The sequence below is a fragment of the Crocodylus siamensis genome, chromosome 2, assembly GCF_052110815.1.
Source record: "Crocodylus siamensis isolate JL-2025a chromosome 2, ASM5211081v1, whole genome shotgun sequence".
Classification (NCBI taxonomy): domain Eukaryota; kingdom Metazoa; phylum Chordata; order Crocodylia; family Crocodylidae; genus Crocodylus; species Crocodylus siamensis.
In genome coordinates this window covers 217,545,258-217,572,113 of record NC_143396.1, presented here as the reverse complement: position 1 = coordinate 217,572,113, position 26,856 = coordinate 217,545,258, and the positions used below count along the sequence as shown (strand labels likewise).

Genomic DNA, 26,856 nt, shown 5'->3' with positions numbered 1-26,856 from the left:
AGGGCAATGCCTCACTTAGGGTTGGAAATACTAAACTCCTGCCCATTCAAAGAAATAGCTTGCTAACCAGGTCCAGGGCTGCAACTCAAGCAGAAGGGAAAAGCATCAGTATGACTTTCTCCCAGTAAAGAAGCCACAGGTGTGGATAAACAATAGTAGTAATTCACTTACCACACCCAAGAGACATCTGATCTCATTGACAGCGCCAATACAGCCCAGTAAGCCCATCAGTATGGTAACAGCTCCAACTGCAATGAGGATGTATGCCCCAATCTTAAAGGAGTCTGATGAAGTCTCTGGGAGGAGGCAGGATTAGGGAAGAGAAGAAAAAAAAAAAAGTCAGCCATCACAAGTATTTTCAGTCAGCACTATTCAAAGTGCTAATACATTTAATACTAAAAAGAGAAACTCAGAGGGAGAGAGAGTGGCCAAGAGACACTAGATAAAAAGCTTCTTTTCTCCCTCCCCAACCAGCACCACCTCCTAACCATTGCAGGACCTATTTAAAAGCCTCCATTCAAGCCTGAGGTAACTAGAACTCAGATATAGAAGTAGTTCAGATGGACAGGAAAAGGCTAGCCAGCAGCGGGGAGCAGGGAGGGTGGAAGTCAGAAGACACTGATACCCCTGGCTATGACTTACAGGAGAAATCTTCCTGCCCACCATTCCTGGGTCTTTACCAGAGTTGTTGGCATCTGAAAACTTTTACAACAGGGGAGTTATGCTACTGCTTAAGATGATTTCTCATCTTTTTCCCCTACTCATCCACCCCTTAAAAACCCCTTCTTCACTTACTTTGTTTAGTCCTATCAATTTACACTCAGGAGCAGCACACCCTCAACTAAATGTACCCCTCAAGTGAAAGAGCTGCAAGTTTGATATTAGCCAGTTAGTGCTGGAGGAGCTACAGGAGGAGATATTCAAAATTACCTGACATCTAGTTTGACCACAGCATGCTGATGAGCCTGCACTCATTATAGGGCAACTGCCAGAACCATGCATGTGTAGTGCAGGAAAGTTTATTCCATGTTAAAACATAAAAAAGTTGCACTTAATCCTGGCAAGAGTAGCTATAACTGTCAGAGGAATGTATACTTGACTGGAATAGAGGTAGCCCTGACAATTACACTCAAAAAAAAAAAAAAATCAAAGAGGAGAGAAGAGGAAATTAAGGAAGTGCTCAGGTATCATTTCAGTTAACTCCCTTCCCTACTTTCCCAATTATTAGATAGCGGAAAAAATAAATAAATAAAATCACAGAAGTGAAAGTGTGAATTTACAGTTCTACCTAGGAGAAATTTTTATAATCTTTCAATTCTCTTATGCCTGAAGGGGGAGCATGCCTGAAGCTTGCAGATAAGAGATTTGTTTTTGCAAATATCTAGTCGGTATAATAAGAGATCAGCTGTACCCAGAGTTCTGACTGCAGAACAGAAGCTTGCATTTAGCTCATCCCTGGCAGACTGTCCACCTAGTCATTGGGTGATGAAGTGAGACAGACAAGCACTAGGACAAGGATGCTACCACGGGCACTCCTACCTGAAAGGAACAGCTGGTTTGTCTACCAGCCAGCCCTTCAGAAATCCCCTAGTGCCATTGAATAACAACTTTTACAAATGCTGGAATTTCCCTGTATTCTGAAACTCCTGGTATGACTTCACCAGGATGACACTTAGTATGGTGGTCAGTTTCCCCAAGCTGACTCGTTTCCCCTCCTCAGCCTCCCTACCATGCAATAACCACTTTGGGATGCTGGGGGGGGGGGGGGGGGGGCGGGCAGCGCTCCTTCTGCTCTGCTTGTTTAGAGACTGGGATACTTTACCACACTATTGGTTTTGACAGAAACACTGGTGAAGCAGGGCAGGATGACAGCTTCCCTGGCCTGCCGTTCCTTGCCAGCCAAAACCCACACAGCTTTAAAACATTCACTATGGGAGAAAAGCACTTTAAGGGAAGCAACTCTTATTCAAAGCCTTTTATATGATTCCCTGTAGTCAGGCAGACAATGGTTGGGACTTTCAAATGCTTGTAGTTTCCTTCCCGACACTGCTAAAAGAAATTTTCTTAATTCCACATGATTTAAAAAAAAAAAAAAAAAAGACACAAGAGACCCATCAGTAAGTTTCCAACCCCAAAGCCAAAGGTTTAAAAAGAGAAAGAAAAGCTGTGTTCACACTCCTCATCTGCAGCACATCTCAACTCTTTGCAAAGGGCTGTGCTGGCAGAAGACTCCTGTTTTCTGTTCTCCTGCTCCATGTTTTCCCCAGTTCTGGGCAGGCAGCCAAACAAGTACAGAGACGCAGGCCCCTTTGGCAGTACGCTGGAATGCCCGATTGTGCAGAGCTCCCTCCCAGACTATGAGGGTTACTAAAGCAGAGGGGAGGAGGAGAGAAGCAAGAGAAAGGAGGGGAAGGGAGGAGGGCACAGGAAAAGGCAGCAAATGGGCTTAGTCCAGAAACCCCAAGGAAAGCAGCCAAAAGTCCCATTTGCACAGTCAGCAGAGAGATTATGGGTAAAATGGGAAAAAAAACCCAGAACAGCCACACACACACACCTCTCCCTCACCCCCTTCCTGGAGACACCAATTCCTTAGTGAAGAAAAGAACAGCAAAACCCTACAGCCTGCAATATCCAGCTGCTGTATAAACAGTGGTCCTAGCATCCCCTATTGCAGGGGCAGGCAATTATTTCAGGTGGAGGGCCGCTTACTGAGAGTTTTGGCAAGCTATCGAGGGCCACATGACAGGCAGCCAGGCTAGATCAGTATTAATTTTCTAAATGTTTTAGGGGCCCCGTGGGACAGGTAGAATGGTTTGGCAGGCCGCATCCAGCCTGCGGACTGCATTTCACCCACCCCTGCCCTACTGTATCACAGCTTACTGCCAGGGCTCCTATGTATCCCTTTGTCTATGCAGCCGAGGGGTTTCTTCACACCCTCATTGCTTTAACCTTGTGGCGCTTCTCCTTTCTGTAAAGCCTGGGTTTAAAAAAAAAAAAAAAAAAAAAAAAAAATGTGTAAGCACTGTCATTTTGGGGTTGTTCTATTGCAGGTTCCTCTTCCACATTATCCAGATAAATCACCACAAGGCAGGCAAAGCCACCTGCAAGGAAGGTGAGAGGGAAGCAGTGGGACAGCTACCAGTCTTCACTCAGAGGAAGACGGGGTAGCAATCACTTGGTATCCATCTAAGATTGTCTGAACCGAATCAGCAGTGAATGTCTAACTGTCTCCTTGGATGTATGCAGGTTTAAGTATTTTCAGTGTCCTTAGAGCTGCAAACTAGGGACTTGGCAGGTAAGAGTGTTTGTATGCAACTGCTTAGTTGGATGAAGGATAGAGATTTGGATTCTTAGAAGTAGTCCCTATTTATAGGAGGACTTTTAAGAGCATTCAACTGGAACTGATCACTAACCAGATTAGAGAAAATCTATTCACTATTGTAGTTCTACTAGCCCAACCAGAAGCTAGGCTCTATATAGAACACTTTGGTTGTGCTGCTGCATCTCTCCCCACCATGCTTTTGTATTTGAAGGAGCTAAAAGTCAGAGGACCAGGTCTCTCATACAGCACAGGAGGGAGGAAAGTGGCCTTACTCAAAGCTGATATGAAAGTGAGTTTGTCAAACAAGATCCATATTCCAAAGCCCAGGATCACAGCGCCCAGGATCTGAAAGATCAAAAAGAAAATTGTTATCCTTGGGCTAGTAACTTTTCTCTTGTGATTCCTACACTTCCTTCCTGGGAAGAGATATAGAAAGCATCCACCAGCTGTACAGGAGTCGGAGCACCTGCTGTTTGGAATTTCTTCATAGTACTTTAGTTGTACATGCCACTGTGTAAGAGGATGACCATGACATCCAGACAAATTTCTCTTTTATGAAAAGTCTTGCATCTTGGGCTTCTGGACTGCTGCAGTCCAAAACACTGCACAAACTGAACAAAGAGGGCACATATCATACAGGCAGTACAATAGCAAAAGCAGTGGCAGCCATACACAAGGCATGTAAAAGCAAACGGATGGCAGCAAGATCCCGTGCAGGGGGAAGGTAGTGCTGCCACTTAAAGTGGCCGGCACACATAGGACCCAGCTCCCCTTCTCCCCATCCTATGCCCCCACTTGCTCTGCTTTAAAGTCTCAGCTAGGCATGGGACCCACAGGCTACTTCCTGTATGGCGGGATGCATTGCTCCAACAGCTGCCTGAATGCCACTGCCCAGTCTGCCTTGCTGCTGCAACTCCCAGCACGATGAACTGAGTGCCTGCTTTCAGCTAGGTAGCTGGACTTGATTTGTCAGTCACTGTCCCTAAGGATTAGTTCCTTCAGGTTATGGCAAAAAAACCCAGCAGGGGTGGAAGTGGGGGTGGCAGAAGGGTGGGTGGGAGGTGCAGGGAGGGAAAAAAAAGCCTGTTATTAGTTCAAGGAGGTTTTAGCTATACTGTTTTCAGTGGTCTTTCTGGTTTAATTCTGGAGGCCTCCTGTGTGATCTATGAACTTTCTCCTCCATTAGGCAACAGCTTGGAGGTAGATGTTCTGGCAGGGCATGTTATGAAACTTCATGGCAGCCAGGCCTTCTGACATTTGATATATTGTGTTTGCAGGACAGACTAACAAACATGATCATCATGTATCCTTGACTTAACTGCTGTTCCCCTGGAGGATCCCCATTGCAAGATACCAGAACACTGTAGCTATGTTTTCATTCCTGTGGTTCTAAGTCTGGCACTGAATTAAGTAGTTAAACTCTCTCTTGCATACCTGTATGCAGAACCATAGCCAGACATTTCAGTGCCTAGTGCAGCTCACATGCAGTGTCACTATATAAAAATTAAAGAAAAAAGTAAAACAAAAAAGCCACTTACAATATCATATGGTAAAAAGCTTAAGAATGTATAAAATGTGTAGCAGAAAACACAAGCAAAATATGCCCATGCAGTTGCAGTAGCTTCTTAGTGTCCACTAGGAAACATCAGGACAGGTGAGAACTTTGGTTGGGAAAAAAAAAAAAATAAAAATAATAAAGTTTCCTCCCTCCTGCCCACCCCGTCCTGAAGACATGCTGGAAGCAGTCTAGAAGTGACCAGTGGCAATGGCAGTAGCAAGGCTGGTGTGAAGAATCCTGGAGCCTGAGAGCCAGGGTGACTGTATCTTGCAACTTGAGTGCCCTTGCAGTGTCCTGGTTGATTCCCCCACAAACCTAGCTTTGGCTCTGGAAGCAGAAGAACAGGATCAATATCAGTGCTAGACAGGAAATGGGAAGCTTGGAGGATTGAGAGCAGGGTTAGGGGCAGATATGATGGTCCGCTCCCCCATTACACATTGAAACTTTCAATCCTTCTCATGTCTGCAAACCAAATAGCACCTCTACTCAGACCAGGCATTCATTAAGCAAAGATGCAGTAGTAACTTAGAACTGTGCAATCTATTCTTCTGTTTGTACATCCTTTTCTTGCCCATCCCACAGCACATGGCTCTGTGCTGGAGACAAGTCTCTGGGAGAAGAAGATGGACTGTTTAGAAATCACTGCCAAAGTTCATGTCCCTCACTCACCCTTGTGCCTGCTTCTTAACAGTGGTGGGAAGCTAACAACAGCTTCTCACCTTAAGTTCCCACCCTGATCTGACAAGACTGGGCTGAACCTGGCCCAGGCTAAGATGCCCTGGGAAAAAAAAAAGTCCTCCTTCCAAGGGATTCCAGCCTGCAGCACTATCCCATGGCAGGGCTAGGAGAACAGAGCAAGCACAGAAGTCTGCTAGGACATGCAACAGCTGGGGTTTCCTAAAGCTGCTCTAACTATATTCCCAGGAACTGCTGAATTTACAGTTTGAGAAACTGCCTCATGCTTAACCCATGGGTTTATAAAAAATGTTCATCTTGAACAAAACAAGTGATCCTAGCTGCATGTGACATCTCTTTGAAGCACTGACCCCAAGGTGTCATTCAAATTCTGCTGTTGCTGACAAAAGGCCAAGCTCATGCAGAGTAGAGTTCCCGGGAAGCTATCTGGTACAAGGCGCCAGAGCCCTCCAAGGCCTCTGGACACTTTCCCCTTTTCTCTCATCCGCAGCTTATGTTTTGGATCTGCTAGAAAGCACCAAGGAGGGGAGAAGACAACACAGGCAGATGTTCTGTGGTGATGGCAGTAGTGACACCCCTTGTGGAAAAGGCCATACAGTCAAACTCACCTGTGCCCCCAGGCCAGATCCTGCAGTGGAATGAGAGTCAGTGCAAAGATCAAACATAGACAGACATCCCTTGTCCTCCACTCCCTACCCCTGCTATGTGCAATAGCTAGGGCTCTGTACCTAGGAATCCGATGGTAGGCCCTGACCCTAGCACTCTGGGAGCCCTGTAGGCCAGGTGAAAATGGCTCAGTGACCAGATATAACCCCCAGGCTATATATGTTTGAAACCCCTGTTTTAGACCAACTGGATCAGTATAGCTTAGCAGTTCTCAATCTTCTTTAGATTGAGGTATTCCTGGAGAGATTTGAGGTGCCCCTCAGATGGTTCCAGCTCTAGTTTTTTTTGGGTTTTTCCCCCCCCCCTTCTTCACACTATAGAAAAAATAAAAGCTGGCTCTTTTGCAAAGAGCTCAGAAATCCATAGTTGTGGTATTTCTGTGTGAAATCTTTGTATTTACCTTGCAAGTCATGTTTGCCCCACAATGTTAGCACTGCTAGGTTTGCATCTCCTGGCATGCTTGAAAGGATCTCAGGGCACCCCAGGGTGCTGTGACACTCTGATGGAAAATAACTAGTATAGCTAATGGAGCAACCCCTTCTAGATGCCTTGGGTTCAGATTGGCATCTTTCCAAGGTGGGAAGACAGGAGGGCAGGAAGAGTCCAGTTCCTGCAACAGGAACTGGAGTTAGATAAATAAGAAAAGCAAGCACTAAGCTTCACATTCATTCCTCGTCTCCTTTCCTGGGCTCTCCCCTCCTCTCCACACTTCCAACATATAGGAGACAGGATTCCAGCATAGTCTGACTGGGACTTGTGTTCTGCTGACTTAGCCTCCAGGACCAAAACATCTCAATAGTTTAGCAGACCAGAGGCATTGGGCTGGAGAAGGGACCAGCAGCAGCTTTCACAACAGAGTCCCTTATGCTGCAATGACTTTTGGCCTGTCCTTCCCAACCACAGCAGAGCTAATGCCCTGCTCATCACCCAGAACCAAAAAGCTTAGTTAAATGACAGAGCCAAACCCAGTGGAAGATAGCAGTGTCAGGCCTCAACCTCTACTTCCTTCCTCAAGAGTGATAATTACAGGGCTCAGCTCAATGCTATCCAGAAACAGCCATGTTTTGTAGCCAGGTTATTTAGACTCAAAATTCTGCCTAATAGGGAAAGAGTAGGAGGGTGGGTAATTTTCTGCACCACTCTATACAAACATTAGAGGAAAGTATAGCAGGAAGCTGCCTAGCGCTGTGGACTACATTTTCCTTCATCCTCCAACATAGTTCCAGTTGCATCAGACATGCTCTTCCAATAAAACAGATGGGCTAGTCCCTCATTAATTATCATGGGGTCTCAGCCTTTTAGGCCTCCTCATAGCAGAGGCTTCTAATTAAGATTGACGTTCTGGGCCCGCAATGTGGCTAGTCCACCCATTTAAACTGGGCTGTAGGTCCTCATCCTAAAATAATAGTTCAAGCACATTGGAAAAGCAATTTAGCCCTGGACCCTGAAGAGAAGCAGCAGCCGCCTGCTCAGAAGGGTTTAGTTTAAAGATTAGGATTGCTGCCATAGGTGGTTTTTCTTTAAGAAAGATATTCTTTAGTCCCGGATAGCACATACCATGGACCTAGTTAGTTCTCTCATCTCACCACACCATCCCCTCTCTTCCACCTTGGCTTCAGAAACATCAAGATGTGCCTCCTTTAAGCAGGTGGAGGGGTGGATATATAAGCAATTTTCTTTTCTATTTAGATAAACCTTTCCCTAGAACTAGACACATTAGTGGTCTCTCCAAAACTATTTTCCTTGGCTCAGGTTTCAGTCCTTCCCCCTAACCTAATTGGGGGCTTCCGTAACCAAGCCACATCCAAAAATGGTAGTAGGTGGCCCCCAATGTTTAATCGAGGGGTGTTCAACCTGCACAAATGGCACTTAAGCCCAGGAGGATGCAGGTCTTTATTTGTGGCATGCCTGCCAAGAAGTCTGGACTCACTGGTTTAATCTATCAGCTCTTAAAATGGACTCAAGAACCCATTTTAGCTAGTGCAGGGACACCAGAAGTTAGAAGTTTTGGTTCTGGGAGCAGAGAAAGTCTGGACAAATATTATACTTTGACTTCATCTCTCATACTTATAAGACTATGCAAGCCTTAAAAATGGGATAACTTCATCCAATGTGGCAGAAGCTTACCCCACAGTAGAATTACTAGTAGAATTCCACCTGCTTAAGCTACACGAGTTTAATTTTTAAACTTAAAATAGGTGGCATTTATTCACATCCATCCCAGGTAGCCACTTGCTAACAGGCTACTTAGGTGGCCAGGCACACTAGCAAGAGTTTATTATGTGTAGCTAAACCCAGGATAGCTGCTCATTTAACTGGATAGCTGCCCAATTGAAAGCTTGAGGCAATCTACCAGCATGCAAGACAGACCAGCACTGATGGCAAACTCCCATACCTACTAATGATCTTGCCCACATGCAAGTTACATCTCATGACTCCATATAAACATCTCGTCTTACCAGCCTGGATTTAAAGGAACAAGTGTTATGACCATGTCGGTTTAAAAAGTCCATGCTCACACATTGTCCAAGTTTTTGCTGTTCAGTGAACATTGCCAACTGCCCTGTGTCCCCATCCACACCTTCCCCAGCCCTATCCTACACCTTTGCTACCCAGTTTAAAACTTAACTTTGATTCAAGTCTGACCATTTTTTAGTTACCCAATACAGGAATCTCAAGAATAGGGAGCCCCACTGTCAATTGGAGAGTGTGCAGATAGTACACAAAAGCAAGCTAGTAATGCCCAGGACTTGACAGGGAAAAATTCCAGGATGGAGCAGGCCAAAAACATGCCAGACTAAAAAAAAAAAAAAAAAAATCAGTAACACTGGTTCCTTCCAGTCCAGACCTGTAAGACAAAGTGTTAAATCACAGGGCCATGAGATGTCCTACCCACATAAATGTTAGGCTTCTTTGTTGGTATGATAGTTTGTCATCAGTGCTAGTATGTGGAAAGAACAGCCCTAAAAAGACCTCTCAGCTGGAACAGTTCCAGCCAAGCACTTACCCATCTCACCCTGGGCTCAGGGGCAGGCACCAGTCACTCATGCTCAAGTTTCAAGGGGGGGTGGGGGTGGGGAAACACCTAGTCTTTTTTGAGCTGCATACTAAAAAAAAAAAAAAAACACAAATTCCTCAGCAGCAGCAGCAGCGCAATGCAAGCCTCTGGATAGGGTAGCTATGTGTTGTCCCCTTCCCCCTGCAACTCCTCCCACCAACCAATAAGGAAATCTATAGAGTGCTTCTGTATCACTGGGGTATGCACTTCATTAAAAATATGTCTTTATACAACTCCTCAGGATCTAGGGGCTTTCCCTTGAAGTAACTGAGCATTTCCTCAGAGGCATGGTGAGCACCAATGGAACTACTCTCCTAAGCACCAAAAGCATTAGATAGCAATGCCAGCAACTTTGACAGATGTCAGTGCAAATATTTGGAACAAAGCAGAAGATTGAATGCTTCTATCCCAATGGGGGATAATTCCTGAATGGCATAGCAGCTTTGGATTCAGTTTTTGCATCCTCTTCACTACAATATAATGAGAAGATTAGGTGACAGCATCTCACATCATAAATGATTGAATCAATGATTAATTAGGGGCAGCACTTCAAGAGATAGGTTGACCCCTTCGGTAGGGCTCCGAATTCAAACCGGTTTACTATAGGAAAGGCCGTTTCAAAATTTCTCCCCCAATTTGGTCAGCACAAAATGTCTTGTTCCACCATCACAAACATTCCCATTCGCCAATGTAGCACTTCAGCCTAGCTGTCTGCTGCAGAAGGGCCAAGCAACTACAGATAATATTTGCTTGGAACAAGATTTGTATCTGAGAAGTAATGTCCAAAGCTGCCCAAAGAACAGCCATCTTCCACCACCTGTAGCCAAGCCAGAAGCCTGTAGCTCCAGCGCGCCTCACTGAAGGAGTTCCAGCATAAAGACTCTTCCCGATGGATTCGTCCAGGCTCTTTCCATACAAAAATGTGGGAAAATGTTTAGCTCAGATTCGGATCAGTCTGATGGAGCTGCTCAACTCTGCCTAACAGCTCAGACAGTTTTCCCTCTGGGACACCTCAAAAAAACCAAACAGGCCTAGCTTCTTGACTAAGAAAAGAGGGGAAGCAATGAAGTACAGAATAAGAAATCCTTCACTTAAAGCTGCTGTAGAGAGGTGGATAAGCGAGGTTATTACAAAAGGCAAGACTATTACAAGATGCTGTAAGATACATTTTTCTCCTTTCCCTGTTGGATTAGTTTTTTTTTCTGATGTGAACACTCATCATGGCAATTTCATGCAGAGCTCCTGGAGTTCAAGCTATTCAGCAACAAGACATCTCCTCTCGATTACCCCAGTCTTCTTGCTCCTTAGTTTTGTGTTCCAAAAGGAGAGAAACAATGGAAACCAAGACATGAAAGTAGGGTGAGAGAACAACTTCCAATTTCCCTCCGATAAGGGGAGATGGAGTTTGTATATGGAGCATGCTAAAAAAAAAAAAATCTTCTAGTTTCTAAGTGGTGACCACCTTGCCACTATAAAATATGGTGCCTCTCACCACTTCATCCTATGATCCGTGGGCTGTTCCCACCCTCACTTAACTGGTGTAATGGAGACAGACTAAAAGTTGCAGGTTACAAGGCCTGGTCCTCTAAACATTAGGGTCTCTCCCCATTCTCTCAGGCCTCTCAGCTCCCCAGATGTTAAGGCAATGGTCAACAACCCCCAGCCCATGTGCCAGAGCATGGTATGCGAGGCCATTTTACTTGCCACATCATAGCCAGCCAGGGCTCTGGCCAGTGACAGCTGCCCACAGAGCCCAAGCTGCTTGCAACAGGCAGCCAGGGAGGCTTCAAGCCCTGCTACAAGCAGCTCAAGTGTCCTCGGGAGCAGCAGGTGCCCACAGCCCAGGCCAGCTGCATCTGGGAGGCTGCAAACAGCTGCATGAGGTTTCCCCAGCTTGGCTCTGTGGCCATGGCAGCAGCCGCATGTCCATCCCCAGGCAGATAGTGGGGGAGAGGTCTGAATGAAGGGGAGGGGCAGCACAATGCCAGCCTCTCCCCTCTTTTCCTACACAGAGATGTGCATGCAGCTGCCACATAACTAGCAATGGTGCTCCAGAGCCTGGTGTAGCTGTTTGCAGCCTACCCAGAGCCTGGCCTACCTGTAGCAGGCACCTGGGAGGGTGTATACAGCTGCATGGTGCTCTGGACCCCAAGTTTCATGGCTTCAAGCAAGTCTCCAAGTGGATGGTGGGCCAGGGTCATGCTGCCCCAGGTCCCTCCCAGCTGTCTGCCTGGGGTGCACATACAGCTGCCACAGCCACAGAGCCCACCCAGGGCTCTAGAGTCCAGTGCAGCTGTTTGCCATCTCCCAGCTGCCTGTCACAGCCAACCCGAGCTTTGGGCAGCTGCAGCAGGCTCCAGAGCCCTAGCACTGGCTTTGTGCCAGCAACGAGTGTATACACTTCTTGGGATGCAGGGTGGGAAAGGGGCCAAGGCAACATAACTCTCACCCCTCCCCTGCTATCTGCCCAGATGTGCATGTTCAACCACCACTAATGAGGATTGGTGCCCCTCATGGCTCCCCCACCATCCTGCTCCTGGCATGCCAAGTTGAGCCATGGGTCAGAGTTGCAGTGTTTTTGGCATTCTGGTCAAAAATGTTGCCAACCCCCTAGGTTACAGTATGCAAAAATATTACTCAAAAGGGATACATCACCTTGTCTCTTTCTGGGAAAGTATAAGTGTAATAAAATCCTGAGGTCCCTGAGAACCAATAGGCTGTTATAGATGATCCTGTGTTGACAGGAAAGTGTTCCAGGCAGGCCATAAAAGGACTTTTCTAACCCAAGCTTAAACAATCAGCTCCCTCCACAGCCTTTGCAGCCCTTTAAGGATCTCTCCCATCATGCTTTTAACATTAGTGACCTCTGGTCCTTAGCAACATTTAGCTGGAATGCTGGTCTGAGATGGAAGCAGGGAGAAAAAAAAAAAAAAAAAAAGAGCCAGCACAGCAAGCCAAGGGAAACCAAATCCAGATGTGCCGCTGTTGCAACATCTGGGCCAATTCTCCAGCGCGCTGCATCAGAGAACTGCTTCACACCCTGTACTGTGGGTCTGAAGTAAAGCCGCTCCAGAGATGAGCCTGGAAAGCAGAGCCCGGCAGGCTTCTTTCACCTCTACATATTGTATGAAATTTAGTAAAAGAATCTATTTGATTAACTGAGGAGAAGTGGGAAAAGGAAGGAAATATCAGGTTCCAGCTTTCAAGGCACAAGCTCATTGAGGAGAGGAGGACAAATCTCTCAGGGAAAGTCCCCCTCATTAGATCAGTCTGTGTGAACCAGAACAGGTAGGCACAGCCCAGCCACTAACCTATATGTCAGTGGGGGCTTACATGACTGGGGAAGAGCAGAAGTTGGGCAAGAGACCCAGGTGAATTACAGTATTAGGGTCAGAGACACCGATTTTTCCCTTTGAAGCCCTGTCCACGTATGTCATGTTAGAACCCTTTCTGCACACCCCCCAATCCAGAGTTCTCCCCATCAACAGGATACTTACAAAGAAGAGGAGGTTGAAGAGGAAGAGGAAATACTTGGTAACTTTCAGACAGCCTGACCCCATCTTCTTTCACTCACAGGACCTACAAAATAAAGCAACAAGACAAATTACATCAGCATATGGTCTCCTGGCCACTTCAAAGAGGCATCATACATAGTAGTGTCATTTTTGCCAGCTGGAAACAGCCACATACCAGGCCTATAGGAGGACATTGTTTAGGCCAGCTAGTAAGCTGTTCACTCACTTCTGAATCACTGATGGTCAGTCTGGTGGTCCCCCGCAAAGTATCACATCTGATAAAGTTTCCTGAAGGATGACAGAGGGCCTAAGCCAGTTGCAGTGCAATTTCAGGCACAGGCGAGATTTAAACCAGACAGGAGCCTCCCAATTTCCATTTACTTTTTATATTTAAAGTTAGACAGCTAATTACTTCCTCTGCCAGGGAGCAAGGCAAGTTTCAGGAGAAGTTTCTCCATCTTTTTCCTCATGTGGGCCCATTTGGCCTCCTTGGTTCCCTAGAATATTCTTCCAACAGGCCTAAAGAGTTAGAAAAAGGATGCAGAACCCATAGCCCGTGGGGCTGAGAAGTTAGTTTAAAAGCTGGGTTCATTTGACACTCTTCCAAAGTAGTCATCTACAGGAGCTGTAGTTCTGCGATTATGCTGTGCAGGTCAGTTGCTTATGACAAGTTGAAGCAGTTAAGTAGGTAGCAAGTAGAGACTTGTTAAAAACTTATAGCCAGCCTTCCCCCCCTGCCCCAATGTAGAAGTGGAAATGCTAGGATATGAAGACAGACAGTTTATGGATGTAGATAGTAGTGCAGGCTCCAACACCTGCACCAGCATTAATGATGATTCAGGCCAAGCAAAAATGGGGAGTGCAAGAGATTTTAGGACTTGCATCTGCAAATGCATTCCAGAGAGAACATGACAAGGAATTGTTTCCTAGATTTGATTTAAAATATCTTAGGCAGCATGATTCGCTTAACATTTCACCTGCAGGCCAAGCCAGATATTTCAGAGCTACAATGCTCTGCCTCACACCAATGCAGATGCACCATGTGACTTAGCTTTCTGGTCAATTAACATTCCTCATGGGCAGCATCCTAGAAGAGACAGCAGCAAGGTGCTATTTGGGACTGTATATCCACAATGTCTGATGGTAAAAAAGGCTTTATTTGGCAAATGGTTCTGGGTACTACAGGTATCAAAATGTCTGAAACCAAGTGAAAGGAGTTCAGAAGAAACCAGCAAAACTAGTTCAGGGTTCAAGTCAGTTTCCTCCTAAAGAAACACAGCTTGGCCAAGTGACAGATTTCAGAAACAATCTTATTTCAGGATGAAGTGGTGAGAGGCACCATATTTTATAGCTCTTTTGATAAACCTACAATCTCCCAGTCCCCCAGATTTCACAGGAAGCTGGCAGCTTCTCAAAGTACTTTGTAGTCCTGGCAATTGGCTGATATTAACCCAAACTCTTAAAAGGGGAGGGACACTGTAAAAGGAGGCTTCAGTACTTCCCTCTTGAGGGAGGGCGCAGCCAGCAAGCACTCCCCTTCCAAGACCTACAGAAAAGGTCAGAGATTCTCAGTACATGGGATGTATGCAGCAAGGATCACTGGAACCTAGCAGGTTCTTCTGTTTCAGTTCAAGGCTTCTCTTTAATCCTATTAAATGCTTAGGTTAAATCTGGAGCCAAACTGGAATACAGATTATACTCCAGCTGGCTTTTGCTATCAATAGTCATTTCTTGAGTTCAGAGTCCATTCAGTCCCTTTTGAGCTCTTGAAGCTAGCAAACTTGTACCTGCTTTGAGATATTAGACTATGTTTGGTCCTCTGCCCACTGTTGGGTCCTTACTCTCATGTTATAAGCAGAGATTGTATAGGATTCCATAGTGTGAATGCACAAATGGTCAGAGCCCCTTCAGAAGGGGAAGGTTTCTTCAGGGTGGCAGCAGGTACATCTTAATTTTGGTATTTGTTCAGCTGGGATTAAAGTTGCAGCAGGTTTGCTGCATTTGAATTATTTTAACCTCTTCCCCATACAACCCAGATCGGCCATCAGCAAATTGTGGCAGAGACATGGTTTTGATCATGTGTAGCTGGATAAAAGCTAACTGACAACCTGAAGCAAGTGCAAATCTGGCTGGTACAGGCCACATGCAGGCCTTATGCCATTACGAGATATGGGCAGTTCAAATGTTAATGTTTCAATCACAAGACCCCATGAGATAGGGAGACTTTATAGGATGTGGAACTGTGACATGACAATTACGATAACTCACCCTGAGTACATACAGGCATCTCTGTGGCAGCCAAGAATTTCTCATCTCTCAAGTCCCCACAGAGTGCCGATTGTGATCACATCCCCCCCAGATTCTGTGATGTACAATAACCTCATTTCCAGTCTCTCAGAAGAATCACCAGGCACTGGGCTCCAATTTGTAATGTCCATAGACACTGCACATCTCATTACCAGCATAGGCTCACTCTACCTTTGGGAAAACACCAGCAAGTTTTGCTCCAGACTACTCGTTTGCATATAAGCCTCAACTGCTTTAGAGTAGAGTAATTTCCCTGCTCCCACCAGAAGCCTGACTATCTAGGTTGGAGTCAACAGAACACATTGTTCTCAATTTATAACTCTGGAGACTAGTTTTCCTTACCCACCCTCCAGAAGTGGGACAGTCTAGCATGCAAGAGAAAAAAGTCCCAAAAAACAAAGTGTCATTCACACAGACCTCTAGCCACTTCTAAGGGAGTTCATCTCTAAGGCTCATTTACTCTAGCAGAGGTCAAGGACACTCATTGCAGCAGGGATTACAGTCCAAGAGGAAGACTGTGAGATGTTCCCTAGACTTTTAGCCCGTGACATTACCATGAGTGCAACATGATTGCTACAAACCCAACAAGTGAACCACATGCACTCTTGCACAAGAAGTCTGTCTCATTGGAGCTGTCAAGCAGCCAGCTGCTCAGACACACTGAAGCTCTGTACATTAAAGGAGATAAGAGACAGTTTAGCTAGCTAAAAAGATAAATCGGCTACAAGATGCTGTGGACTACACTAACAAGATTTTGCCCCAAGTAGTCAACCTCTCCAGGAGTCATTCATCTTGCTCTTTAAAATTCAGTGGATAACCTGCAGTATTTCTGATGTTGGCATTGGGTATTCACATGGCCATTTAGCCAGCCCTAGCGCTCAGGAGAGCCTTCTATTTTGTAGGCACTAACATATATGCACATACTACCAAGGAGTTGAGAAGAGTACTGCAGGCAAACCCTTAAAGAGGCACAGGTTTGAGCAATAACTTGGCCAAGGTCATACATTAAGCAGCAGTAGTACTAGAGGTGCACAAATAAAAAAAAGTGGCCTGATATTGGATGGGCACCAATATAAAAGAAAATTGTCTGCATCATAAAAGTCTGCCTGATATGGCCAATAAGTGGCCTGTGCATGTATGCAGCCACACTGCAACACATAGGTGGGAGGAGCATGCCCAAACAGCATGGAGAGTTGAGTGCAGCTGATAAGTCTGTTGGGGTGGAATGGGGGGAGGGGGGAAGGAATGGGCATGGGGAGGGGGAGAGCAGATTAAAAGGCCCTCCCAGTGGAGGTAGGGAAGGAGTGGGGCTGGGGCAGGGTGGGTGTGGGATGGAGCTGTGGCTCACCCAGGGGTGCAGCTCCCACCACTGCATGCCCCTCATCCGAGAGCCGCTTGTCCAGCAGCTCCCACTGCTGCTCCCTGGGCAGCATGCCCTGAGATCTGCACAGGACAGGCGGGGGCCAGGGGCTGTGCCAGGCTCTTCCCAACATGGGCTGGATTATGCTCAGGGTGGGCAGCAGCAGTGCTATGAGGGGCTTGGGGGGGGTACAGCCCCCCCCCCCCATAACCTCCCTTCCAACACCACTGCCACCCACCCTGAGCACAGCCTGGCCCAACCCCCACTGGGAAGACCCCAGCACAGCCCCAGCCCAGCAACAGCTCACTGCACAGATCCAGGGGGCACATGCCTGCCCCTACCCACACCATGCCCTCCCAGGGTGCATGCAGTGGTGAAAGCCACCCCCATTCCCTGCACCCTCCAGACAAGCCACTTGCAGCTGTGTCTTGCACCCTGCCCCACTCCCTCCCCCACCACAGGGGCCTCAATCTGTGCCCCCCCCCATCCTTTCCACCAGAGTTACCAGCTAGACACTGCTTTTCACACTGCCAGGCTAGCATCAGAAGTAGGATCAGTATCAGCAGATATGCTTCCTTAAAAAAGGAAACAAAAAAAACCAACCAGCCATCGGTATCAGCTCTAAAAATCTCTATTGGCGCACACTTAAGTAGGCCCTTGTTTGAAGCTTTCCCACTCCTAGAGTTTCTTTTTAAAAATCATACCAAGCCCACAGTCGCAGCCAAACATTTATCTAAAATTCTGTAACACACAAGGGTTCTCCAATCTTATTAGGCACTTCCTCCTCCCATCTTGTTGTAGCAGTGTGGCACATTCACAGATCATGAGTTGAGTTCCCCAAGGTGTTTCTCTGGGGAAAAGCCACCAAAATTCCAATCTTCCTCTTACACTAATAAAAAGCAACTCTTCAAAAAGCAGTTTTCTGACCCAGAACAGGTGCTAGCAGGAGAGGCAGCCTTAGGAGAAAAAAAATTGGCCTCAGAGTGTAACAAAAGAACTGGTTTCTGCTTGTACAGACTTCCCCCCCCCCAAACTCGCTTCACAATAGTCTCCCCTCCTGCCAACCTCAAACAAATGAGAGAGAGAGAGAGAATACACACCACAGCTTTTGACCAATGCATTTTGGTTTCTGAACTTTTAAGGTTCACTGGAAAGGAAGCCTGAAGTGTGGGGGTTAGCCATTTATTTTTACTAATTAAGAGGGCAGTTTCCCACCCTCTCTTTAAGGACCCCATGAGGTGGGGCCAGGAGTCGTTACAGACACAAGACTTGTGAATGCTAGCAATACTGGAATCCAGAAGCAGCACCAATTAAGTTAATCCACTGGGAAGATGACAGACATCACTTATCTGTCCATAAGAATATCCAGTTCCCTCCCCCAAGTCATGTGGCCATAGTTCACAGACTAGCCTCAGGTAAGTCCTGAGGCTAGGGAGCTCCAGCACCTTTGGGTTCCCACAGCCTGGTTCCTTTCCCTACATTGAGGGCAAAGCAGCAGTCTGCATAGGCCCAGTAGTAATAGTTATTTGCTGTTCCCCCATTCAACCCTCATCCAGGCTCAGGGGTGCAAAATGTTGGCAACTGTACCGGAAAACACAAAAGACTGGTAGTGTTCCTGCTTTAAGGCTCTAAAACCAACAGCTAGAGCACACGAACAAGGGGCAGCAGAACCAAAAAACCACCCCTCAGTTACATTAAGGTGAGAAGGCAGCCATGAGATCCTGCTGTACTTCACTCATAATGAGAATCCAGCCTGCTTCCCTGTGCCTACAATGCTGGCTGGAGAAAGGCAGGCAAAAGGTAGCAATAGCAAACTTCTAATTTGTCCTAGCTAATGTTGCCTTTTAGGCAGCTCTTTGTAGCCATGAGTAACTAAGGGGTGAGAGGCTGAGGGCAGAGTCCACACCTCTTATCCATGCTGAACAGCAGGGACCCAGGACGAGAGAAGGAGTGGCTACCAAACCTTTTTTCTTTTTAAAATAAGAGGTTCCAAATTATCATTCTTGCTTGGAGCAGATGCTTTTAGTCTTCCACCCCTCTGCGCATCTCCTGGGGTATTAAAAAAATCGCAGAAAGTTAAAACACGGCACAAAACACTTGGAGCCCTTTCTAGAAGGGATACAGTTCAATGGGGCAGCAGCTAGCATCTTCCACACAAACTGGAACAAGTGAGAACAATTCAAATGCAGTAAGTCAGCTCCAATTTTTAACCCCAGCTAAACAAGTACTAAAATTAAAGATGTACCTGTTGCTGCCCTGACAAAAGCTTCTGAAAGGGCTCCAACAATCCATGTATTCACACCTCTAGAAATTCACCTAGTGAATTTGCTGCTCATTAAAGCATGATTGTACCATTGGGCCAATTCAAGTACACTTGCACCACAGCTCTCATAGCAGACCTCAATCCCTGACAGGAAAACCCATCTCCAGTCCTGAATTTCCCCCATAGCCAGCAAGACTGAAAACGCCTCAGTTCTCATGCTAATTTGGAGGGGATCACTGTAGGGCAACTAAAAGTAACAACATTCATGCACAGCTACATGCTGTTAATGGGTTTGTCCCAGCTGATCCCACTAAAGGCCACAAATTCAGAATTTAAAAAGAAGATCACACACACACACACAAAGTATCTTAATCTAGATTGTGGAAGGCATGGTCTGCCACCAGAACAGGGAGAAATCAAAATAGTACAGAAGTTGGTTAGACAGGGCTAGCTTCAGCCATACCAAAGCCCTGGGAGATCACGGGAGAAGGAGGGGGGGGGGAAAAGCATTCCCCCCCCCCATTTGGTCTTGGACTTCTATAAATAAAGCAGAGAAGTTTGCCCATCTGGCAGTCAGAAAGTAACTTCTGCTATGATGACTTATGCCCATGGTGCTGGTGCCCACACCAGACTCATTGGATGAGGAGTCCATAGTTTGATCCAGTGCTACCAGATAGGCAGATCTTCCATAGACTCCAGATTAAGTTACTGACCCTATACAACTAGCACAGTAGTTTCCACTTCGCTTCCCAAGTCAGAACATGGCAGCACTTCTCTTTTAAAAAGTACCTGGTCCTGGTAGACTGTACAGAATTGCTTCCTTCTATGCTATTCCTGGTCTTGGTTTAAGTCTCTAAAGCTTCCTGTGACATTTTTGCCATCTTTTCTTCCTCTATGCTGCCACAGTTACTGACAACTACTTGATAAATCCAGGATTAAAACCCGGAGAAGGGCATTTTTATTGGAGCAACCCCAACTCTAGGTTCCCTTCTATATGACAGGCCTTACAGTTCTGCTCATGGTCCTCCAAGCTGCATGAAAGACAGCAGATCAAGATAGGAAATAAGCTCCTAGCTCTTCATTCTCATCCATACAAGACCTTTGACATGGATGTATATTGTGTTTGGAGCCTCTGTGGATGCCTAATACTTTTAGTAAACAGTAAGTCACACCTCTCAGAAGCAAGTGCTCACTTTAGTCCCACACAAACTGCCTTAAAGGCAGAAAACCCAAATCTTAGCTTAGGCTATAGTTCCATAAGAAGCTAAGTCTGGGGTTCACTCAAACTCTGCTTTAAAAATTTCCCATTGCAAATATGAATTTATTTCCACCTAGGAGAATGCAAACACTAAAATTTCTCCTATGCCTGAGGAAGGATAAGCATGCTGAAAAGCTTACAAATAAAAGAGTGTTTTTGCAGATATCTAGTTGGTCTAATAAGAGATAAAATAAATAATCTCTACCACAAGTTCTGAGTTCACTGCAAATCCAACATCCATATGTATGAGAGAAGGCAGCAATGGAAGCAATTCAGCATGATGCTGCCTGTAACCCAGGAAAGGGACCCCCTTTTTCCAGGGACATTATTAGAAGGAAAACTGTTTGCTTTAGAGCTGCAGAAGTAGCAGCTTTGGGCAAAATTGGCCAAATGAGGCAGTGTGTCAGGAAGTTGCAGTTTCTCTTAATAGCACTTGCTAATAAAAAGAAGAAAGGAGACTAAAAAAAAAACAAAAAAACAAAAAACCAATGTTAGCAAGTGAGCAGAAAAACAAACTACATGCCACACCTGCTAGGGTGCACTCCATTTACAATCACATCCAAGGCTTCTGACTGTTGGGTAATGACTTGAGTGCATCTGGGAAATGCAGAAGTAACATACCCAGAAACAGTTTGCTGCCTCCAAGAGGTGAGGAAGTGCCCATTGAGCTGGATCCTAAAACAGTTGTGATGACACCAAAATAGCCTTTCCAAAAAGACCAAAACCCTAAAGACCAAAAAAATAAAAACAGACCCACAACCAAACAACCCCCCCAAACACCACAAAAACCCTGAAAACAAGACAAAAACTACTCACAAAACTAAAACAAAAAAAACAACCAACCAAAAAAAAAAAAACCCACCACCCACACTCCAGAACATGAAAGTGGAGCAGGAAGTTTTCTTGACAAACTTTAGCTTCTTCCTCAAGGAGAATGTCCCTTCTGAAGTACCCAACCCATCAAGAAAATCTGAAGGAGGAAGTTGGTCATCTTAAATTTTCAAGACACCACTCTTGACTCTGACCCCAGACTTGGCTGCCTGCCAAAGCCACTATTGTGAATACAGATTGGTGTGCGTTACCTGGTTATCATCAGTGGCAAGACTTCTGTTCAGAGTAAGAGGTAGATTGCCATCAACCAGAAAGTGAAACCAACAGGTATTTAAGCGATTGTGATGTGTATTCCGAGAAGACTGATCTATTTACTAAGCAACTGCATCTAGGTCAGCTGTCAGAGGGGCAAGGAGCTTCCAAGCAAAACAAGAATGTAGTAAAAAGCTTCTAGCCTCATCTTGGAGCATATTTACACTACGAACAGGTAGTAATTGCAGCAGCAAGGTGTTCCCAGCAGTACCCTGGATAAAAATAAGAAGTTAGTGGCATAGGTTTCTGAGCAACCTGTACAAGTGAACCTTCCACTGTCCCACACTGTTGCTACTCCACTATTGTTACCCAATTTAGCCAAATTAAAGAAAACTAGTGAGACATGCCTACAAGTGCTGCAGAGGTCCCCTTTGTGACCCTGGATATTGAGAGGAAATACTGAAATGAAGAAGTCAACTTGTTCAATTTAACTAGTAATGGTCTCAGGAGCAACACTAAAAAATTAAAACTGGTTCCTGCAACTGAGAAGATTGCAGGTTATTAAAACTGAGTAGACAGCATAGAAGCATCCAAGATACTGTGCACTAAAAGAAAGCTGTTAGGACTCAAAGTTTCCCTTGCTTGTTCTTACAAAAACAGTAGCAGGCCTGGCATTTTAAATGAAAGTAGTTTCTCTCTAACACAGATGCCTCATAATGGTTATTACACCAAGTTAATAACAAATCACAGAATCAAAAAGGTAGATGGAGCTGTGCCATGAAGACTTTGGAACTAAGAAAGCAAACTCTGCACTCTAGCACAGAGGTATAAAGCTGGAAAGGCACCCAGGGCAGCAGCCACATAATGCAGCAGCCAGAAGCTGCCCTGCCCTGTATCACAATTGTGATTATAGCTGAAGCCATGTCCTTTCTTTTCCTTCTTCCCACCCTATTTTTGCCACTAATCTAGAGGCATACTTACTGAACACTGAGAGGGAGAGAATCAATTAAAATTATCTGAACATGACACTTATGTTAAGCTAATATTGTACAGCATAACCCTCATAAGAAATTTGCAGGAGAAAGTTCATTAAAAAGAGCACTGGAATAGTTACAGCCATGATGGTATAGGAAATACGCAAACAGCAAGGATTTTGTGGGTGATCTCTTTTAGCAGACTAACTGCACAGTTAGGAAAGGCTTAGACAAGCTTTTGAATTAAGCGCATTAAGAAGAAAGAAAGAATTGGTCAAAAGAATCCCTGCCCCTGTCATTCGAAGAGGTTGTTTCAATATGCTATATTAAGAAAAAGAAAATAGTTCTTGCTTTTGGGGTTGTTAAAAGTGGTGTGTGCGTGTGCTAAGCTGCGTTAGCATAAGTAATGTTTTTGATTCTTAGAGCTGGAAAGCTCAGAGGCAAGCAACAGTTTCTATATTTGTCTTTGACTATGCTACACTTAGTTTTACGTTTCCCCTTGTACATTCTATCAGGGTTTTTTTATCCAATAGAAAATCTTTCCACACAGCAAGAAATAAAAACCACATGTGTCAGGGGACCTCAGAAGCAGCTGCAGCACCCAGGACTAACTTTAAAAAAAGCTACAAGCCTTGTTCTGTGGAATAGAATTTTTACTTTATGTACTGGTGTGATGCTATTAGGGCTCCCAAGACCGATTGTAAGGGTTTAAATACAGTTTAAAAAGAAACTATTCTAAATGCATGACTGTATAGGTTCTTTGGGTGAATCTGATATCTTTTGTTAGACCAAATTAAATAAATTGGAAGAAAATTCTTAGCAAGCTTTGGGGTTTAGAAACCCTTCAATCAGGCTAAGGAAGCATCTGCAGGTGGTGTGTGCTCTTCCTGGATGGAAGGAATAGTAAAGACACCAGAGGCTGGGCTGGTATGCATGCAAGACAGTCAGTCAGTGAAGATATAAATCGAAAAAAACTTAGTGGGCGAGTACCCAGACCTCCTTTATTTGAGAGGATCCTTCAGCTGGAATTAACTGGTTGACATCTAAAAGGTCACCAAGTTCAGGGTGCAAATTAAAGGAGGAGCTTGGGGAGGGTGTGAGCCCCCACCTAAGAGACAAGCCACCCTGTAAGATTTGAAAATCATAACCTGAGGGGGTCTCCAAATCAGACTACTCCTTCACTGAGGTGGAAGTGTCAATGAACTGGTTTAATTTATTTTATAGACCACCCCTCCCTGCCACAAGAGTCTAAGTGTAATTTGAACCCTGACCAAGTTCCACATGCTAGAAATCTTTCCTAGACTCATTTAATTCCCTACTTCCCTCCCAAAAATAATTTTAGAAGTCCAGCAGTCCCTAAACAGGAAGGAAGCAAGTTGAGAGTATACAAATCTGTGGACTTTTTGCTAATGTAACAGATTTTAAGAATGGCTTTCAGTGGTAGGGGGCGGCAGCAGCAGCAGGGGACACTCCTCTCCTAGTCTCTTGTGGAAATAGCACCTCCCCCCCCCCAAAGAAGTAGGCCCTGCCTTCTCCCATCCCTGGAAGGAGCATGTCAAAAGGACTCTCCACCCTTAGGTTCTTTTTAAACACCAATTAAGAATGAAATGCACTTAATGTCCCAAAAGAGGGAAGTAGTCAGCTGATAGACAAGAAACTGAAATTACTTCTATTAACAGATTTCTTAGTTTGAGAAATGGTGTCTAACAAATTAGGACCTTGCCCCAGGATGTCCAATGGTATCTCTAGAAATCTGAAAAAGGTGGGGTAGTAGGGGCTTCATAGAAAAAATTCTCCCCACCAGCTTAGTCTTCCATTAGAAATGCTAATGCACACGTTTCTTTTTAGAAACTAAAAGACTTGCTCATGGGATTTCCCTGCACCAAGTCTAAAGATGGCCCAGGTTTGTGGCCATGAGCCTTTCCTGATCTCAGGCATTTAAGAAGTGTCCCATAAAGTTGGCGTCGTTCTGCTGCTCTGAAGTACACAAACTGTAGTCCCCAAACCATGTACAGTCCAAACTGGAGACTGGAAATAGGACATTGATAGCACATCTTTCAGGAAGCCCTTGGAAGACAAAAGGAGAGCACTGCTCTTCATTAATCCAGAACGGACCTGGGCTTAGAGGGCCCCATCTCTGGGCTGAAGAGCAAGATCAAGGCCCCTTACCTTAAATCACTTAAACTCATGTTTTGATTTGAACAAGTATCCTGGCACACTTCTCACCATTTGTCTGCCTACATTCTCTAGTAGATTAAAAGTATTACTCCTTCCATGCTAACCTGCTAGGCTTTCTTCTGTCACAGAGAACAGATACCAAGATCTAGCAACAATATGAGTACTGTCAGGAGAAGATGGCCCTTTCAACACAAATTTTAGTAGAGGCAACACTTCAGTCTGGGGAAGCCACCCCATTGCTGGCTCTGTACTTTAGTGTCAGCACAGGGCATGACTCCAGCTTCAAGGACAAAGAGAGCCAGGTCAGCACAGAAAGCCTGGGGCCCATGAGAAAAATATGCCTGCTTCCAGAAACAATACATTAGAAGCTTCCTATTCAATGGCTACAACATCAAGTGATCCCTCCTAAACAGATGCAGCAGGATCTGAGGAAGAGTGCATGGCCTAGCAGCCAGTGAATCAGCAAGACTATAGTTTAAAGTTTTCTACAAGTACAATGGAACCTTGCTTTATATAAAGGAGCAATTCTGAAAGCCTTTAGCCACAGGGCTACCTGGGCCACTAAGCCACAGACCTCAGAAGCATCTCAGAAGGAGGTACAGCAGGGTTCACAACCCTTGTGCTAATTTTAGCCTCATGTTCACAAGTCAGTCATGGGAACTGTGACAGACTCAGGATGATGCATATATTCCCCAGTGCTTTGGGAAGGACAAGGTGTTAGATGTAGCCAGCAGCCTTTGTTAACAAGAGAACTTAGAAAAAAGCCAAGATTTTTAAAAAGAGACCATTTTCCCTGCAAGCACCCATCCCCTCTAAAACAGTGTAGTCTCAAGAACAAGAGCTTTTAGCCCCTAGAGCATAGACATCCCCTTTCTTGCCCAAGAACTCCATTTCCCCAATCCCTCTTCTCTAGAGATACTGCCCTGTCATAGGCAAGACAATATTGGCAGCCGCTCCCATCTAGCCAATCCATCCAGCATACAGAATGCTTTTGGGTCTTTCAAAATCTGAAAAGCAAAGCCACAGCATGTTTCCATTCTGCTTGGTTGTGAGCCTTCCCCACTAGGGTTTCCTATGACAGCTGTTTGACGTGGCATTTTTTTTTTTTTTTAAAAAGGAACTAAAGACTTGTTCATGGGATTTCCCCACACCAAGACTAAGAAGTGGGCCAGGTTCATGACCATGAGCCACTGTGTCATTTCTAATGGTGAAACAGTGCCATAAATCACATTAACCCCAGGAACACTGCTACACATAAGGCTTACTTAGTAACAGTACGGAACAGCAGTGTAGGAAACGAGAGCAATTCAACAGAGGCTGTTACAGAAGCTGCAGCAAAACTACTTCATTTGTAGCCAAGGGTTTTTCTGGGGGTGGTTTTTCAGTTTAAAACAAGTGAGCTATTATCATGAGAAGACTTACTAGACAAGGCTGACACTAAACAACCCTCTCCATTTTGTATACAAAGCCAGCTGGAAGGTCAGACAGGCTTCCAGTTTCACCCAGCCTGGAACATTCCCACTGGTGAGACTAACAGTGCCTGCAGGTGTTTTACTGCCCCACAGACTGAGCATGTTATGAAACAGGTGATCCTTAACTGGAGTGGCATAAGAACATTAATCAACTACAGCCCTGCCAGCTACAATTAACATCACTACACCCTACAATCGAACACAGCCCTGAAAAAGCCAGTCCATTTGGACTGCTTAAATGCAGGGCTGCTATATGCCAAAGGGAACAGACATATGGGATAAGTTCCCCAAGAATTTGGCAGTTGCCAGAGACAGCAAGACTTAAAAAGCTGGATTCATTTCAGGAGAAAAAGGAGAGGCCTCCTTGAAGTCTCCAGATTTATGCGCACAGCATTTCTACTCCTGCATTCAACGGTCTGCAAGACAGCTTAAACTGTACCAGAACGAAGACAGACTGGGTGGCCTCTCGCAGTCCATGTCGGACAGTCAACTTTGCACCACAAGCATCACATGAGAAAGTTGGCCTCAAAAGTTAACAGGACCAGCAGAACAACAGTAGACAGTAGACTTCTTAAAGCCAACCATGCTAGGTCACCTTTTGCCCAAGGTTCACTAAGTGCTTTACAAAGCAAGTATGCCTCATCGTAGAGATAAGCGCCTCTGTGTAAGAAAGGGATAAAGCCAAGGCAGGACAGTCCTACAAATAAGTCAGTGAACAAGGCATTGGGAAGCCAGGGTTCCATTTTTGGTACTGCCAGGGGCAGGTCTTGAGCAATTCAAGCTTTAACTTGTTAGGAAATCAATACATGTTGTCTGGTTCTGAAGCCACATTAAGTAATGATGGGACATTAAGGAGGTGTCTCCTTAGGTATCTGCAAATACTTGGAGACACCACAGATGGAAGGACTAATTTTTTTTAAAATAGAGCAGTGAAAGAAGTTCACTACCCACTGCCCCCTCTGACCAACCCCCCCACCCCAAAAACAAAAAATCCACCAAGAAACAAAAAACAAAAAAACAACCCCAACCAAAAAACAAAAAGCCAATCCCACCCCACTTCAGTTGGATGCGACACTAGGAGAAGCAGTAACACCAAAATATGCAGATGTCACCAACCAAGCAGTTCTGGAGGGAACTACTAAAATG

General features: G+C 45.3%; 1 protein-coding gene across 1 annotated transcript in view; it reads right to left on the bottom strand.

Annotated features, from left to right (window-relative positions):
* The window catches only part of CD82 (CD82 molecule), a 61,013-nt gene that overhangs the window by 21,965 nt on the left and 12,192 nt on the right, over positions 1–26,856 (bottom strand). Inside the window, exons 2-4 of the mRNA XM_090032980.1 lie at positions 12,798–12,879; positions 3,595–3,667; positions 172–296 (exon numbers count right to left, since the gene is read on the bottom strand). Coding sequence (XP_089889106.1) covers positions 172–296; positions 3,595–3,667; positions 12,798–12,860 — 261 coding nt within the window. The 5' untranslated portion in view covers positions 12,861–12,879. The remainder of the gene's footprint in view (positions 1–171; positions 297–3,594; positions 3,668–12,797; positions 12,880–26,856) is intronic.